The sequence below is a fragment of the Anolis sagrei genome, chromosome X (assembly GCF_037176765.1).
Source record: "Anolis sagrei isolate rAnoSag1 chromosome X, rAnoSag1.mat, whole genome shotgun sequence".
Lineage (NCBI taxonomy): Eukaryota > Metazoa > Chordata > Lepidosauria > Squamata > Dactyloidae > Anolis > Anolis sagrei.
In genome coordinates this window covers 66657383-66673356 of record NC_090034.1, presented here as the reverse complement: position 1 = coordinate 66673356, position 15974 = coordinate 66657383, and the positions used below count along the sequence as shown (strand labels likewise).

At 44.7% G+C, this 15974-nt stretch overlaps 1 protein-coding gene across 1 annotated transcript in view; it reads left to right on the top strand.

Moving 5' to 3' along the window:
* The window catches only part of MFSD2A (MFSD2 lysolipid transporter A, lysophospholipid), a 65660-nt gene that overhangs the window by 28513 nt on the left and 21173 nt on the right, over positions 1-15974 (top strand). The window contains exons 4-7 of the mRNA XM_060784614.2: positions 3181-3304; positions 4442-4520; positions 8546-8721; positions 10942-11032. Coding sequence (XP_060640597.1) covers positions 3181-3304; positions 4442-4520; positions 8546-8721; positions 10942-11032 — 470 coding nt within the window. The remainder of the gene's footprint in view (positions 1-3180; positions 3305-4441; positions 4521-8545; positions 8722-10941; positions 11033-15974) is intronic.

Below are 15974 nucleotides of genomic sequence, written 5' to 3'. Positions count from 1 at the left end.
AGACTCAACACGCTCAAATGTGAACACTGGTGGAGTTTGGGGAAAATAGACCTTGACATTTGGGAGTTGTGTTTGCTGGGATTTATAGTTCACCTACAATCAAAGAGCATTCTGAACCCCACCAATCATAGAATTGGGCCAAACTTCCCATACAGAATCCCCATGACCAAAATAAAATACTGTGTTTTCTGATGGTCTCTGGCGACCCCTCTGGCACCCCCTCGTGTCCCCCTCAGGGGTCCCGACCCCCAGGTTGAGAAACACTGAGGTCCTAAAGCTTCAGAGAGCACCTTCCTACTGCCTTTTGGCAAATTTGGCAGGGACAGCCATAGGCTGCATTTCTTCTGTATAATTAATGTCATTTGACACCACTTTAATTGCCATGACTCCATGCTACAGAGTTGTAGTTTGTTGAAGCACTAAGGTTCGTTGGCAAAGAAGGCTAAAGACCTTGTAAAACTACACGTCCCAGAGTCCCATTGAACCATGACAGTTCAAGTAGAGTCAAACAGCATTAATTCTGCAGTGGAGATTCAGCCTTGTTGTTTTCTTATGGCTGGTAAGAAGAGAAAACCCATTTTGTATAAGCCTTTCAGGCGGCTGCCCACACCTGCTTCTTAGTCATTGGAGGCAGCTAGGCGTGTGGCAACGTATGTGAGATACGTGTCCAAAAGAAAGCTAGTTAAGTCATTCTGGTCCCTCTCCTCCCTTTTTAGGGAAAAGGCGGTGGCTTCAGTTCCTTGTTTCGCTTTTCCATGTCTTACACGCCCGGCATGCAAACCTGCCTTGCCTTCCTCGCCTGGTTTTTATCTCTCCTGCCAAGACTCTCCTTTGTGGCTCCCAATGGGGTTAGTTAGCCCATGAGCTTGGGAGCAAAGCCCAGCTCCACCAAATTGTGCTCTGTTTTGTTCCCCCCCCCCCCCCCCCCGGAAAATTGCCTCTTTCCCACACAAGCACAGCAGACACAGGCTCTGATGCACCTGGAATTATAAGCTTGTAGTGGCATCTGAAGGTCATTTGATCCTTGGCCATTGAAATGTGAAAGCGTCCTGGAAAAAATGACAATAATTTTAAAGTCTGACCATGAACTTGCCATGGCATTGCACTTGTCTTTTTTTCAGACCTCGGGAATGCAACTTCCAAAATCCCCCAACCAGCTTGCCAAACATTCAGATCTAATGGTTACAATGACAGAAGTGTAGATTTTGATTCAATTTTCAAAGGACCTTCTTGACAGTGAGAGTGAATCAGCCATGGAACCAAATGCTTATAGCAGTATTAATAATAATAATAATTATTATTATTATTATTATTATTATTATTTATTTATATGCCGCTCTATCTCCCACCAATCCCACCCAATTCTTCGTGCAAAAATTACTGTTAGGGCAATTTTTTTTAAAAAAAATGGGCCTAGGTCAGTTAAAAGGGCTAGATCAAGACTAGTGCAAAAACAGGAGATGGGGGGAATGGGTAAGGTGCAATAACCAGTCCCAAACATAGTAATAGTGGGGTCTGTGGCTGCTCAATTCCAGGGCCTATTGGGGGACTAACTGGGATAAAAGTTAGGGGTGTGAGGCCAGATTCTAATAGTGTCCAGGGGCTGGGCTGGTACTAGTCGTTCTCAAAGGCCTGGTGAAACCACCATGACTTCAAGATCTTACGAAAAGAGGATAGGGATGGGACCTGTCTTATTTCCCTTGAAAGGGCGTTCCAGAGGCGGGGAACCACCACCGAGAAGGCTCTCTTGCTCGTCCCCACCAGCCGCACTTGTGACAGTGGTGGGAGCGAGAGAATGGCCTCCCCGGAAGATCTTAGAATTCACGCCGGTTCATAGAAGGAGATGTGATCGCGAAGACAGGCGAGACCCGAACCATTTAGGGCTGTATAGGTTATAACCTGCACCTTGAATTTAGCTCGACAACTTACTGGCAGCCAATCGAGCTGTTTTAATAGGGGCGTTGTATGCTCTCAACCTTCCTAATGCTGCAACACCTTAATACAGTTCCTCATGTTGTGGTTACCCCCAAACATAAAATTATTATCCTTGCTACTTCATAGCTGTAATTTTGCTACTGGTATGAATCATAATGTAAATATCTGATATGCAGGATGTATTTTCATGCACTGGACCAAATTTGGCACAAATACCCGATACACCCAGATTTGAATACTGGTGGGGTTGGGAAGGGGGATTGATTTTGTCATTTGGGAGTTGTAGTTGCTGGGATTTATAGTTCACCTACAATCAAAGAGCCCCTTGAACCCCACCAACGATAGAATTGGGCCAAACTTCCCACACAGAACCCCTATGACCAACAGAAAATACTGTGTTTTCTGATGGTCTTTGGTGACTCCTCTGACACTCCATCGCGACCCCCCCTCCCCCGTGGTCCCGACCCCCAGGTTGAGAAACACTGGTTTATAGGGTTACTGGCTTTTTCTTCAAAAGGAGGCTGCTACTGATGCCATATTGAGTTGGACATTGGATTCAGCGGCCCATGAGTCCCCTTCTAACTCTTATTATTTTACAATAGTAATGATGGAACCATGGAATGACTCCTTGGAAAGGGAGTTTTCTGAACTCTGAAATTTATTTTTAGCATATCGTACCCTGTAACACTTCACAAGTGAACAACAGAATGCATCATAAAATTCACAAAGATTATGAGTGAGGAAGGACAGTGAAGCAAGGACAGAGCAGCAGATTGATTTGTCCTGAGTTTACTGGGAAGGACAGTAAGAGGCAGTTCCCCTTTTTCTTTTCTCCCTGCAAATATGGAGGCTTTAGAGACCAAAAAGAGTCCATTTGCGGCATGCAGATCATGTTATGCTCGTACCTTCTCGTCACCTCATCCTGAAATACCAGAGCTGTGCAGTATAGAAAAGCATTTTAGACACATCTATATTATAGAATGAATGCAGTTACATATCACTTTAACTACCATGGCTCAATGCTATGAAATCCATGGAGTTTTACAAGGCCTTTGATCTTCCCTGCCTAAGAGCGCTGGTGTCTCACCTAGCTATAGCTTGCATGATTCCATAGCAAAGGACCGTGGCTGTTGAAGTGGAGTCAAACTGCATTAATTCTACAGTGTAGATGTACCCTTTGTCTCTCCTTTTTTCCAGTCCCCCAAGTTGTATGTAGTCCCATCATTTTGCTTCCTTTCCCAACAGGATCATCTTTTCCACTCCCTTTGCTGTGATCTCCTACTTCTTGATCTGGTTCGTGCCGGACATCTCGAAGGGGCAAGTGATGTGGTACCTTTTCTTCTACTGCATTTTCCAGACCCTCGTGACGGTGAGTCTGAGTCTCTGTATTTTGTTGTCCCGTGCCTTTTTTGCCTTTGGGAACAGCATTCAACGGAACAGTTGAGGAGCATGGCTTTGCACTGATGCCATTGTGCAGATTACACCGTTGCATCGCCAATGTATAACTTGCATCTGGTTCACTTTGTGAGGGTTGGTAAATGTGTATAAGCAGAATAAGCAGAAGCTTTACCACAGTATTTAAACCAAGGTATATCCCGCTATATAATAAAAAGTCACTCAGGCTTGTGAAACAAAACAGTATTTTTACATTAGTTCAAAAGTTCAAACATGATAGCAATATATACATCAATCTCTTTGAATACAAAAAGAGATCAGAGGAATAAAATAGCCCTTTTTAAATAGTCTTTGAAATGCCTTAAAATGATCAGTCCTTAAGATAGTTGGCAGCCAGCAATATCTATTGACCATCCAAAGTGAGAACAAATGGCAGAATGACAGTTAGAACCATTGGCCTCAGCAGCCAGTCAGAGGCAGTAGCCAATCAGAACCCTGGCCCCTGGAACACTCAGCCATATCATGGCATCCTTTTTCAAATCCTAACACACTTGCCTATTGTGCAATGGTCATTTGTTCCCCTGGTTTAGTGGTGAATGCAACACTAAAAGGGGCACACTTCTGTAACATCTTCAAAAACACAGCCTCTCACAAGAGTGCTGTGCAACAAATTACTACCCTAATCTGAATTCAAACTTTGCACATTTTCTCGAAGTCTAGTGGGGAGACTCTTTAGAGAATCAGTCTGTGTCCTATGCTATTATTCACAGCCATGTTTGAGTGTTAACTTGTGTGGATTTGATTCATATGGTCTCTGTAGGAATCTCTAGATTTTTCAACACAGCTCTACGGTCAAGCACCACTGAAAGAGTCATGCTGGGAGACCTAGACACTTCTCTGGGCATTTGTAGGTTGTCCAGCAAACTAAAGAGATGCACTGGAGGACGTAAACATTCCTAGTGAAGAGTGAAACAAAACGTGGAGGTTTTGTTTGTGGTTTTTACACTTTTGTGGAGTCCCGTGACCCTAACCACAAAGCAAAGTGATTGCAAGTGAAACGTAAACAAAAATGTGTGGTTTCAACCATCTCTATTTTCCCCCTTTCCTACAGTGCTTCCACGTTCCGTATTCAGCCCTCACCATGTTCATCAGCCGGGAGCAAAGCGAGCGGGACTCGGCCACTGCTTACCGTAAGGACCTTTGCCCTCTGGGTGCTTGTCCCCTCCACTGCCACAGACCTGCCTTTGAAATGTTTTGGGTCACCTCCTTGTGTCCTCCTTTCCCCCTTTTCCCATCTGTTTGGGAGCAAAAGCAACCACATCTAGAAGACGGGCATGAATGTGTTGCCATACCCCTTTTGTAATCATGTGTAGGCTTGGGACATTGAATGGATGCAGTGGATGGTGGTCTACTAGCATGTGAGTGTTGACACACCGCAACCCATGAGGTATACGTTCCTTAAGGTATCATGGAGCCGTGGAAGTATGGATAACAGCAAACCCTATAAAATGAATGACCCCCCCCCCCCCCCCCCCACACACACACACAGAAACCACCATCATAGAGCCACGCTGCAGGAACCTATAACATTCCTAAAATTGCATAATTACTCTGGAGGATGTAGGTTGCACCGGGACTGTGGCTCAGCTGGCTGGGAGTCAGCTGCATTAAGATCACTACTGACCGAAAGGTCATGAGTTCAAAGCCAGCCTGGGTCAGAGTAAGCTTCCGACCAATTAGTGTAGCTTTTTGGCGACCTTTGCAGCCCAAAAGACAGTTGCATCTGTCAAGTAGGAAATTTAGGTACCACTTATGTGGGGAGGCTAATTTAGCTAATTTACAAGGCCATAAAAATCTCCAGCAAGCACGCAAAGAATGAGGAAGTACTTCATCAGTGTCACAAATGGACAGTGAAGTGACAGCTCCCCTGGTGGCCAGAATACCCTCATGAAAAAAACTGTTAAATAGCCTCTGAGTATCTGTCTATATATGTTGTGTGTCTAAGGCATTGAATGTTTGCCATGTTAATCCGTACATTGTAATCCGCCCTGAGTCCCCTGCGGGGTAAGAAGGGCGGAATATAAATACTGTAAATAAATATGATCAGGCCCCTTCAACGAGGTTTTTCAGAGCTATTTTGCAGACAAGATCTTGCTACTTCGCCGGGACCTCCCTGCCACAATTGATACAGTGAGAGAACTTGAGACTCCGTGGCCACTTGCTGGGCCCGTCCTCGACCGGTTCATCCCGCTGGATGCAGAGGCTGTCAATAGGCTCATAGCTGCAGCTAGACCGACCACTTGCTCCCTCGATCTGTGTCCCTCTTAGTTGGTGAAATCCTGTTTAGAGGGATTACATGACCCTCAGTTGAAGATTATAAACAGCTCCCTTGAGCAAGGAGTTTTTCCAGAGGGTTTAAAAGAGGCAGTGGTCTCTCCCCTGCTGAAGAAACCAGACTTAGATTGTTCGGTTCCCTCCAGTTACCACCCAGTTTCGAACCTCTCGTTCCTGGGCAAGGTGATTGAGAGGGCAGCAGCGGAGCAGTTGCAGCAATTCTTAGACGACACAGCCGGACTAGATCCCTTCCAGTCCGGCTTCCGTGCGGGGCATGGGACAGAGACTGTGCTGGTCTCCATCACGGATCACCTTCGATGCCAGCTTGACCAGGGCGGGTCAGCGCTGCTTGTGTTATTTGATCTCACAGCAGCATTTGACACAGTCGACCACAATCTTTTGACCCACCGCCTTGCTGCTGTTGGAGTCAGGGGGACAGCTTTAAACTGACTGTCCTCCTTTCTTCACAACTGTGGACAGCGAGTGGAGAGGGGAGGCCTGGTCTTTGAGAGGTCCCCTCTATCTTGTGGGGTTCCTCAGGGGGCCATTCTCTCCCCTCTGTTGTTTAACATCTATATGGGACCACTTGCTCAGCTGGTTCGAGGTTTTGGGCTGGAGTGTTACCAGTACACTGATGACACTCAGCTGGTGCTGAGGATGGAGGGCAGACCAGACTCTGTACCCGATTATTTGTGATATGGAATCCTGGAGTTGTAATTTTGGTGAGGCACCAGCAGTATTTGTCAGAGAAAGCTGAAGACCTTGTAAAACGGAAACTCATGATCCCACAGCATTGAGCCAAGGCAGCGAAAGTGCTATCAAACTGTATTAACTCCATAGTGCAAATATACCCCTAGTTTATTATCTGAACTGCAGAACTCTGCCTTATTCTTGGCTTTGTCCAAACAGGCACTCGCATTTGACTCGATTCCCATGTAGCGATGTTTTATGCGTTAGCATGTTAAAAATGAAATCCTATATTCCAGCTGCAGTGCTACCGTCCTCTTTTACAATATAAAGACTGCTTCTTTTTAGTGCAGAGGATTTAGGTACCGATTCATTCTGTGGGTAAAAGTTTGCTGTTTTGCAAGCAGTCTTGCTCTTTTCCTCTGGAGGTTAATGGCTGTAATTCACAGCCTTCGTTGCCCTGTTTTTCTTCGCCATATTGTGAAAGAAAACTGCCTAGGAAATTGGAGAAAAGGGCACATTCTCTTGACTTGCCCTTGAGAATATTCATCGGTCACTAAACGGGTTAAGCCAGAAAGGGACTCGAGTGACAGATTAATATTTGTTAGCCATACTCTTTCTATTGTGTTGTGTTTGTTTTGTATACACCTTTGTTGGTAAACATTGCTTAAGCAGTATCCAGGAATATCTCAGTTGACAAAGCTCCTGACAATAAAACCACCTTTATACATAGCTTTTTAAACCACCCTTTTCTTCCTCTTCCTCTGTCTTGCTGGATGTTCTTTTGCAACATCAGCATTGAGAGAAATGTCATGCATTCGTATTGTTATTTGGAATACATATTCTACTGAAACAGACAATATTGGGGTCTAGTCTTCCCATGTTATTTGCTCCGTTACAGGTTGAGTATCGCTCATCCAGAAATCCTCCCAAAATTGTACATATGAGAGGCCAGTGGAGTGATATCTTTGCTTTCTGATGATTCAATATACATAGACTTTGTTTCATGCACAAAATTATTTAAAAGATTGTGTGCAGAGTTATTTTCGAACTATATGTATAAGGCGTATAGGAAGCATTTCATGTTTAGATTTGGGTTCCTTCTTTAAGATGTATGTACAATAACTCTCAGTTAACCAGAGCTCAAGAAACCAGCGAAAAAGGGGAGAAAAATACTTTATGGCATACTGTATTCACAAGGCTGTTTTTATAATACTGCAAAACATAAATAAGCATTAAGTTTATTTGCTTCAATTTGCCTTTAACTACTGTATTTCATTGCATTAAAGAGCCCCTTGTGGTGCAGTGGGTTAAACTGCTGAGCTGCTGAACTTGCTGACCAAAAGGTCAACAATCCAGGGGTGGGGTGAACTCCTGCTGTTAGCCCCAGCTCCTACCAACCTAGCAGTTCGAACACAGTCGAATGTGCGTAGATCAATAGGTACCACTCCAGCGGGAAGGTAATGGCACTCCATGCAGTCATGCCAGCTACATGACTTGGAGGTGTCTACGGACAATGCCGGCTCTTCAGCTTAGAGATGGAGATGGGCACCATCCCTGAGTCGGACACGGCTAGACTTAATGTCAAGGGGAAACCTTTACCTTTTGCTGTATTTCTTTATTAACAAGTCAGTACAGAGCTTCCCAAACATTTCATGTCAGCGACACACTTTTTAAACACGCATCATTTTGCGACACAGTCATTCAGTTTTACTAGCAAACCGGAGATGAAATTGTAATACATTGTAATATTGACATGGCTCAACATATCTCATGAAAATCTTTGATTTATATTTTTAAAAATATGTAATGTATTGCTTATTTCACATGGATTCAGAGGTATCTCATCATGTGAAATACTTACAAACTGCAGCCAACACACTACTGGTTTGTGAGATACAATTTGGAAAGCTCCAAACTATGGAATTGTATAGTATTGTATGGGGTATATAATATTAGGTCTATTTTAGTAGTGATTTTCAAGCAACCAAAAACTACATTTGTCTGGCATCTGCCAATCCCCATGGGTGCCGGTTAATTGAGAGTCTTCTGTATCTGCAAATCCCAAACACTTCTCATTCAAGAATTTTGGTTAAAGGGTGCCCAACCTGTTCAAGAACACATCTTTGTTGACTAGGAAACACAAGCGCTTCTTAGCCTGACTGTTGTGTGTTTGTGACTCTCTTTTGGGCAGGAATGACCGTGGAAGTGCTGGGCACCGTCCTGGGAACAGCCATCCAGGGGCAGATTGTGGGCAAAGTGGACACGCCATGCATCCCAGACCCTCTCCTGCTGGACCTTGGCAACTCCTCTTCGGTGGCCATGGAGGAGGTCAACATCACCCATGACACCGGCTCTCTCACAGACACGGTACAGAGAGGCCCCTGATCCCATTCGGTTGGGATTACCTAAGGCAGGGGTGGGGGTCGCAGGACATTCGGTTGTGGCCAGCAGCTTTAGCTATTGGAGAGGGATGGTGGATGTTGCAGTTCCAACCATCCATAGGGCCATACAATACAGTATGATATCCCTTCCTGGACTTCACAAGGATAATAACAAGCCCTATAGAAATAAAGGACTTCTAGCCCAAGAATATCATAGGGTCATGCCATAGATTCTGATATAGCAGACATAGATGTCGCACTACACATAAGTAGGCTATTATTATTAGTAATAGCAGTATTGATAGTATTTTATATTATTGTTATTTGTTTGTTTATTTAATTACTCTATTTATACTCTGCCTTTCTCTTCCCCAAAAGGGGCTCAAGGCGGCTTACATGTAGGCAATTACTCAATGCCTTAGAACACATACAATTCCAATAAAATTTAAATTAAATTAAAAATTAATCCATATTGAGCATTTGAAAATACATTACATTCAATATTAAAATCACGCCATGCATAATGGCAGTCCAAAGCCATTCCATAGTCATTGCACATATTCCAAATCTGTTATTACACTTCACTATTCTCCAAAAGCCCGATCCCAAAGTCAGGTTTGATGTCGCAGGGGAGGGAATTCCACAGCCGAGGGGCCACCACTGTATAAATAATTTTATTCCTATATCCCACTGGCTTATGTGGGGACCAAGCCCAGTAAAAACAAAGGTTACAAAGTAACACAATGAAGAACATATAACAGTAAGATATGTTAAAACAATAAAAGCAATAAAATATAAGGCATCATAATACATGAACCAAACATCAAATAACCAGTAGCCGAGAGAAGTGGGGATGTGCAGAGTTGAGACTAATAGGGCAGGACAAGGGCTTGCGCAAACGCAACCTGTAGGGCCGAGGCTGGGAATAAAGTGCTGGGGATCCAACCAGAAAATCAGGGCTAGGCAGACTTAATCATTAGCTAAACCATTATTCAAAGGCACATTGGAACATTCAAGTCTTGGAACATCATCTCTTGTTCCCACCAATTGCACCTGCGAGGAAGGCAGGACCGAGAGCAGGGCCTCCCCACATTATCTTAATCTCCGAGGTGGTTCATAGGGGGAGATACGTTCGGACAGGTGGTAGTAGTAACAGTAGTAGTCTTTTATATTATTATATATTAAATATGATGTAAGAATTATTATTATTATTATTATTATTATTATTGGGTTTTTGTAGGTTTTTTGGGGCTATATGGCCATGTTCTAGAGGCATTCTCTCCTGACAATTTGCCTGCAACTATGGCAAGCATCCTCAGAGGTTGTGAGGTCACCTCATAACCTCTGAGGATGCCTGCCATAGATGCAGGCGAAACGTCAGAGAGAATACTTCTAGAACATGGCTGTTCAGCCTGAAAAACCTACAACAACCCAGTGATTCTGGCCGTGAAAGCTCTTGACAACACATAGTCCCTAATCATGTTTCTTATGACCTCATCATACTTACTAAAATAAGTGTCTTGGGACAAACCACATGTCACTAATGCACAGACAGGTCTTTCTTTGAATTGTTATTATTATTATTATTATTATTATTATTATTATTATTATCTTCATCATCATCAACAACGACTTTATACCCCACCTTTCTCCCCATGGGGACTCAAGGCGGCTAACAACCATGCCTCTAATGAAAAATGTTAAACAAAGCTACTGTATTTGGTTGGATAAATAAAACCATAAATCCCAATATAGCAGACGTAGACGTCATACCATGCATAAGCAAGCTAGTAGTAGTAGTAGTAGTAGCAGCAGCAGCAGCAGTAGTATTTTATATTATTATATATCATATATTTATCATAATTTTAATACTGTTATTATTATTATTAACAACATTATACCCTGCCTTTCTCCTCATGGGGACACCATCTAATAACAATTTAAAACAAATACATTTTAAAAAAACAAATATTTGTGTGTGATTATCAAGTTGAAATACAATAAATAGAACTAAATTGCTTTGAAAACTGACCATCCTCTCAAAATACCACCCACAAAATACATAATACCTTTTAAAGGTGTTTTGTGTGTTGTTTTCTTGGAGTACAGAGTGTCACTCACAGTTCTTTTTGTTGCCCATTATATGGTCTCATTTGCATATTTATCCTATATCCCACTCTCTCTTATTCTTCCCATCTTGGTACAGAGAAACGCCTACATGATTGCTGCCGGGGTCATCGGTGGAATATACATCCTTTGTGCCATCATTTTGACACTTGGAGTTCGGGAAAGGCGAGGTGAGAAACCACTATCGACTCAGAATTAGCTTTCCATTTGGAAATATAGAGAGATTTGGGAAGCAGAGCTTGGGAAAGTTCCTTTGGGACTGTTTCTGGGAGCTGTAATTTTTTTAAAAAATCACTCTTGAGAAGAGCCATGCATCAGATTGTCCAGAGTATAAGCAAAACATTGGCTAGGTTCTTGTGGGTTTTTTCGGGCTATAGAGCCATGTTCTAGAGGCATTTTTCCTGCCTCTAGAACATGGCTCTATAGCCCGAAAAAACCCACAAGAACCTAGTGATTCCAGCCATGAAAGCCTTCGACAATACATAAAACATTGGCTCTTTCAACAGTCACCATTGTTTTGCTCATGTGCAGCACATTTTCCATTGAGGCAGAGAGAGGCTAGCTTAATATTTGCTGTTCTTCTTGCTGACAAGATCAGGTTGGGCTTTTCCCCCCAATTTCCTACCAAGAGAAGGCAAAGATTGAAGCCACAACAAAGCACACAAAGCAGGGTCCTTCCCGTTGAGTCTAGGAGTAAAGGGATTTAGCAGTCTTAGTAGACCACAAGCTGAACATGAGTGAACAGTATGATGCAGCAGCACCTCATGTTGTGGTGACCCCCAACCATAAAATTATTTTCATTGCTACTTCACAACTGTAATTTTGCTACTGTTATAAATCGTAATGTAAATATCTGATATGCAGGACGTATTTCCATTCATTGGACAAAATTTGGCACAAATACCCGATATGCCCAAATTTGAATACTGGTGGGGTTGCGGGTGACTGATTTTGTCATTTGGGAGTTGTACTTGTTGGAATTTATAGTTAACCTACAATCAAAGAGTGTTCTGAACTCCACCAACGATGGAATTGGACCAGACTTGGCACACGGAACTTCCATGACCAATAGGAAATACTGGAAGGGTTTGGTGGACATTGACCTTGAGTTTTGAAGTTATAGTTCACCTACATCCAGAAAGCACTGTGGACTCAAACAGTGATTGAACTGGACCAAACCTGGCATGAATACTCAATATGCTCGTATGTGAACACTGGTGGAGTTTGGGGAAAATAGATCTTGACATTTGGGAATTGTAGTTGCTGGGATTTATAGTTCACCTACAATCAAAGAGCATTTTGAACCACAACAATGATAGAATTGGGCCAAACTTCCCACACACAACCACCATGACCAACAAAAAATATTGTGATGGTCTTTGGCAACTCCACTGTCCACTCCCTTGTGACCTCCCCCAGGGCCCCCAACTCCCAGGTTGAGAAACGCTGCTTAGGAGCAGCTTCTTGATGCAGATCTTAATATGCTTCCTGAGACTCTCCACTGAGGTTTTTAAGCAGAGACTAGGTGGCCATCTGTCAGAAGGGCTTGGGTTGTGTTTTTCTGCATGGCAGAATGGGATTGGACTGGGTGGCCCTTGCGGTCTCTTCCAACTTCCATGACTCTGCCATGCTGTGCTGAATGTGCTTTCCATCATCTTTCTCCTAGTCATTCAAAAGTTCTGATTAAGGAGATTAAGGAGAAACATCTCAGGGTTTTTTGGAGATGCTATTATGCCGGCTAATTGCTGGTTTGCTCATGACTGTCTCTTTGGCTCTCCTCAAAGCATCTCACTTCCAAAGTTCCCTCCCACCAACATCTCATGATCTCCTTGAATGGGGCCTTCCAGCCTTGGTCCACTCCCACGTAATGAATGGCTTGAGTCCAAGTGGCCACACTGCAGGGAATGTCCAATTGCATCAAGCCAGCCTCATCTGATTCTTGTCAGAACCTCCTGACTTTCTGGTTCCAACCAATTTTTTTATCGTGTCATCAGCAACCATACCATTGTATTACATTTCTAACAGAACAAAACAAACAAACAGATAAAAAAACACAGATTTTGCAAACTTGGTAGTTGATTAAATGTCCTTTGACCAGTATCTGGCCACTTGGAGTGCCTCTGGTGTTGCCACAAGAAGGTCCTTCATGATGCATGTGGCAGGGATCAGGTTGCATTGCAGCAGGTGGTCTCTGGTTTGCTCTTCTCCACACTTGCATGTCGTGGATTCTACTTTGTAGCCCCATTTCTTAAGATTGGCTCTGCATCTCGTGGTGCCAGAGCGCAGTCTGTTCAGCGCCTTCCAAGTCGCCCAGTCTTCTGTGTGCCCAGGGGGGAGTCTCTCATCTGGTATCACCCACGGATTGAGGTGCTGGGTTTGGGCCTGCCACTTTTGGACTCTCGCTTGCTGAGGTGTTCCAGCGAGTGTCTCTGTAGATCTAAGAAAACTATTTCTTGATTTAAGTCTTTGACGTGCTGGCTGATACCCAAAGAAGGGATGAGCTGGAGATGTTACTGCCTTGGTCCTTTCACTATTGTCTTCTACTTCCCGGCGAATGTCAGGTGGTGCAAAACCGGTGTAATTTCTCCAGTGGTGTAGGGCGCAGACACCCTGTGATAATGCAGAGACACTGTTTTAGCGTGGTGAGATGTGTTCCACACTGGGCATGCGTACTCAGCAGCAGAGTAGCATAGCACAAGGGCAGATGTCTTCACTGATATTGTTTCTAGCGCCCACTTTTTGCTTGATGTTCAGGCAGTGCTTCTCGTAGGTCAGAGCACGGTCCAGGGTGACTCCCAGGTATTTGGGTGCGCTGCAATGCTCCAGTGGGATTCCTTCCCAGGTAATCCTCAAAGCTCGGGATGCTTGTCTGTTCTTAAGGTGAAAGGCACATGTCTGTGTTTTAGATGGATTAGGGATCAGTTGATTTTCTCTGTAATAGGCAGTAAGAGCACCTAGAGCTTCGGAGAGCTTCTGTTCAACCATCTCAAAGCTCCCTGCTTGAGCGGTAATGGCACGATCATCAGCATAGATGAAACTCTGTCCCTTCTGGCAGTGGCTGGTCATTGTTACTCTTGGACTGTCGTTTTAAGCTTGCATTCGCACTTTACACCACGCACTTTATCATCTTCTCCAATAATGGTCGAATGGCCGGAGAGAACTGGAGATGGTTTTATGAATCAGAGGAGTGGAACTATAAGAACGATGAAACTGATATATTGACAACGGGCCGGGTTAATGATATGCTACATAACAGTGCAATACTAGATTGTCAGGATGTAAAGAACGGGAGTGGTAGGGAGGGGGAGAGTTCCAGTCCTCGGGGGGGGGGCATAGAGGTGATGATGGGGAGGGGGAGATACGGGAAAGGGAGAGATAAAAAACCAATTCGGCTAATTCGTGAACAAACTTTGAGGAAAATTCCAAAATTTATTTATTTATTTATTTATTTATAAAATGTTCTCCTGACTTGGTAAACGTGGGTTCCAAGGTAGACGGTCCTCCTGGGTTGAAGGTGGTGCTGTTGAACGCCAGGTCTGTCAATGGGAAAACATCAACCATTCAGGATTTAATACTTGATGAAAAGGCAGATCTGGCGTGCATCACGGAGACCTGGTTGGATGAGGCTGGAGGGGTTAATCTCACCCAGCTTTGCCCACCAGGTTATGCTGTGCAGCACCAACCGAGATCCGGGGGGTGGGGAGGCAGAGTTGCAATAGTCTATAAAGATTCCATCTCCTTGATCAGGTGCCCAGCCTTACAGTCGACCTTGTTTGAATGTGTCCACCTGAGGTTAGGAAACTGGGACAGAATAGGGCTGTTGTTGGTGTACCGACCACCCCGCTGCACCACAACCGCCCTACCTGAGCTTGCAGAGTTCGTCTCGGGCCTGGCATTGGAGTCCCAGCGGCTTGTAGTGCTAGGGGACTTCAATGTCCATGCAGAGTCCACTCTTTCAGGAGCGGCTCAGGACTTCATGGCCACCATGGCAACTATGGGGCTGTCCCAACTAGTATCTGGCCCTACCCACTGCGCTGGACACACACTTGACCTGATCTTCTGTCAGGGCTGGGAAGAAGGTGGCGGTGTGGAGGAGTTATCAATCTCTCCTTTGCTGTGGACCGACCATCATCTGATCAGGTTTAGACTCGCTGCAACTTCTAACCTTCGCAGAGGTGGTGGACCCATTAAGATGGTCCGCCCCAGGAGGCTTATGGATCCTGAAGGACTCCTGATGGCTCTTGGGGACGTTCCCGCTGCCTTGGATGGTGATTCTGTCGATGCCCTGGTCACTCGCTGGAATAGTGAGTTGACTAGGGCAATAGACACGATTGCTCCGGAGCGCCCCCTCTTAAGTCGCCGGACTAAACCATCTCCTTGGTTTAACGAGGAGTTGGTGGAGTTGAAGCGAACAAAGAGGTGGCTAGAGAGCGTGTGGCGGAAAAAACCCAGCGAGCCAAACTGAACATGCCTGCGCCTTTATCTAGAGGCAGCGCAAAATGCTTTCTATTCGGCCAGTATTGCGTCCGCAAAGATCCGTCCGGCGGAGCTGTTTCAAGTAGTCAGAGGGTTGTTGAACCCCGCCTCGAGTGGGTCCCCTGACGACTCGGCAGCTCACTGTGAAGCCTTTGCTCAGTACTTTGCGGACAAAGTCGCTTTGATCCGTTCAGGCTTTGACACCACTTTAACAGCAGTCTCTGAGGATGTAAAACAAGCATCTGTTTGTCCAGTTTTGTTGGATTCGTTTCGATCTGTTCAACTCGAGGTCATCAGGGTTCTGGGGGAGGCGAGGCCTACCACATGCATCCTAGACCCCTGTCCTTCCTGGCTGGTAAAAGAGGCCAGAGGGGGTTTGGCAGAGCGGGTAAAGGTGGTGGTTAATGCCTCCCTTCAGGAAGGCAATATTCCAGCCAGCTTAAAACAAGCTGTTATTAAACCGCTGTTGAATAAACCATCACTGGACCCCACTCAATTCGTCAATTTTCGGCCAGTTTCCAATCTCCCCTATTTGGGCAAAGTCCTGGAACGTGTGGTGGCCTCGCAACTCCAAGAGTTCCTGGTTGACACGGACTATCTAGATCCGGCACAGTCAGGCTTTAGGCCGGGGCATGG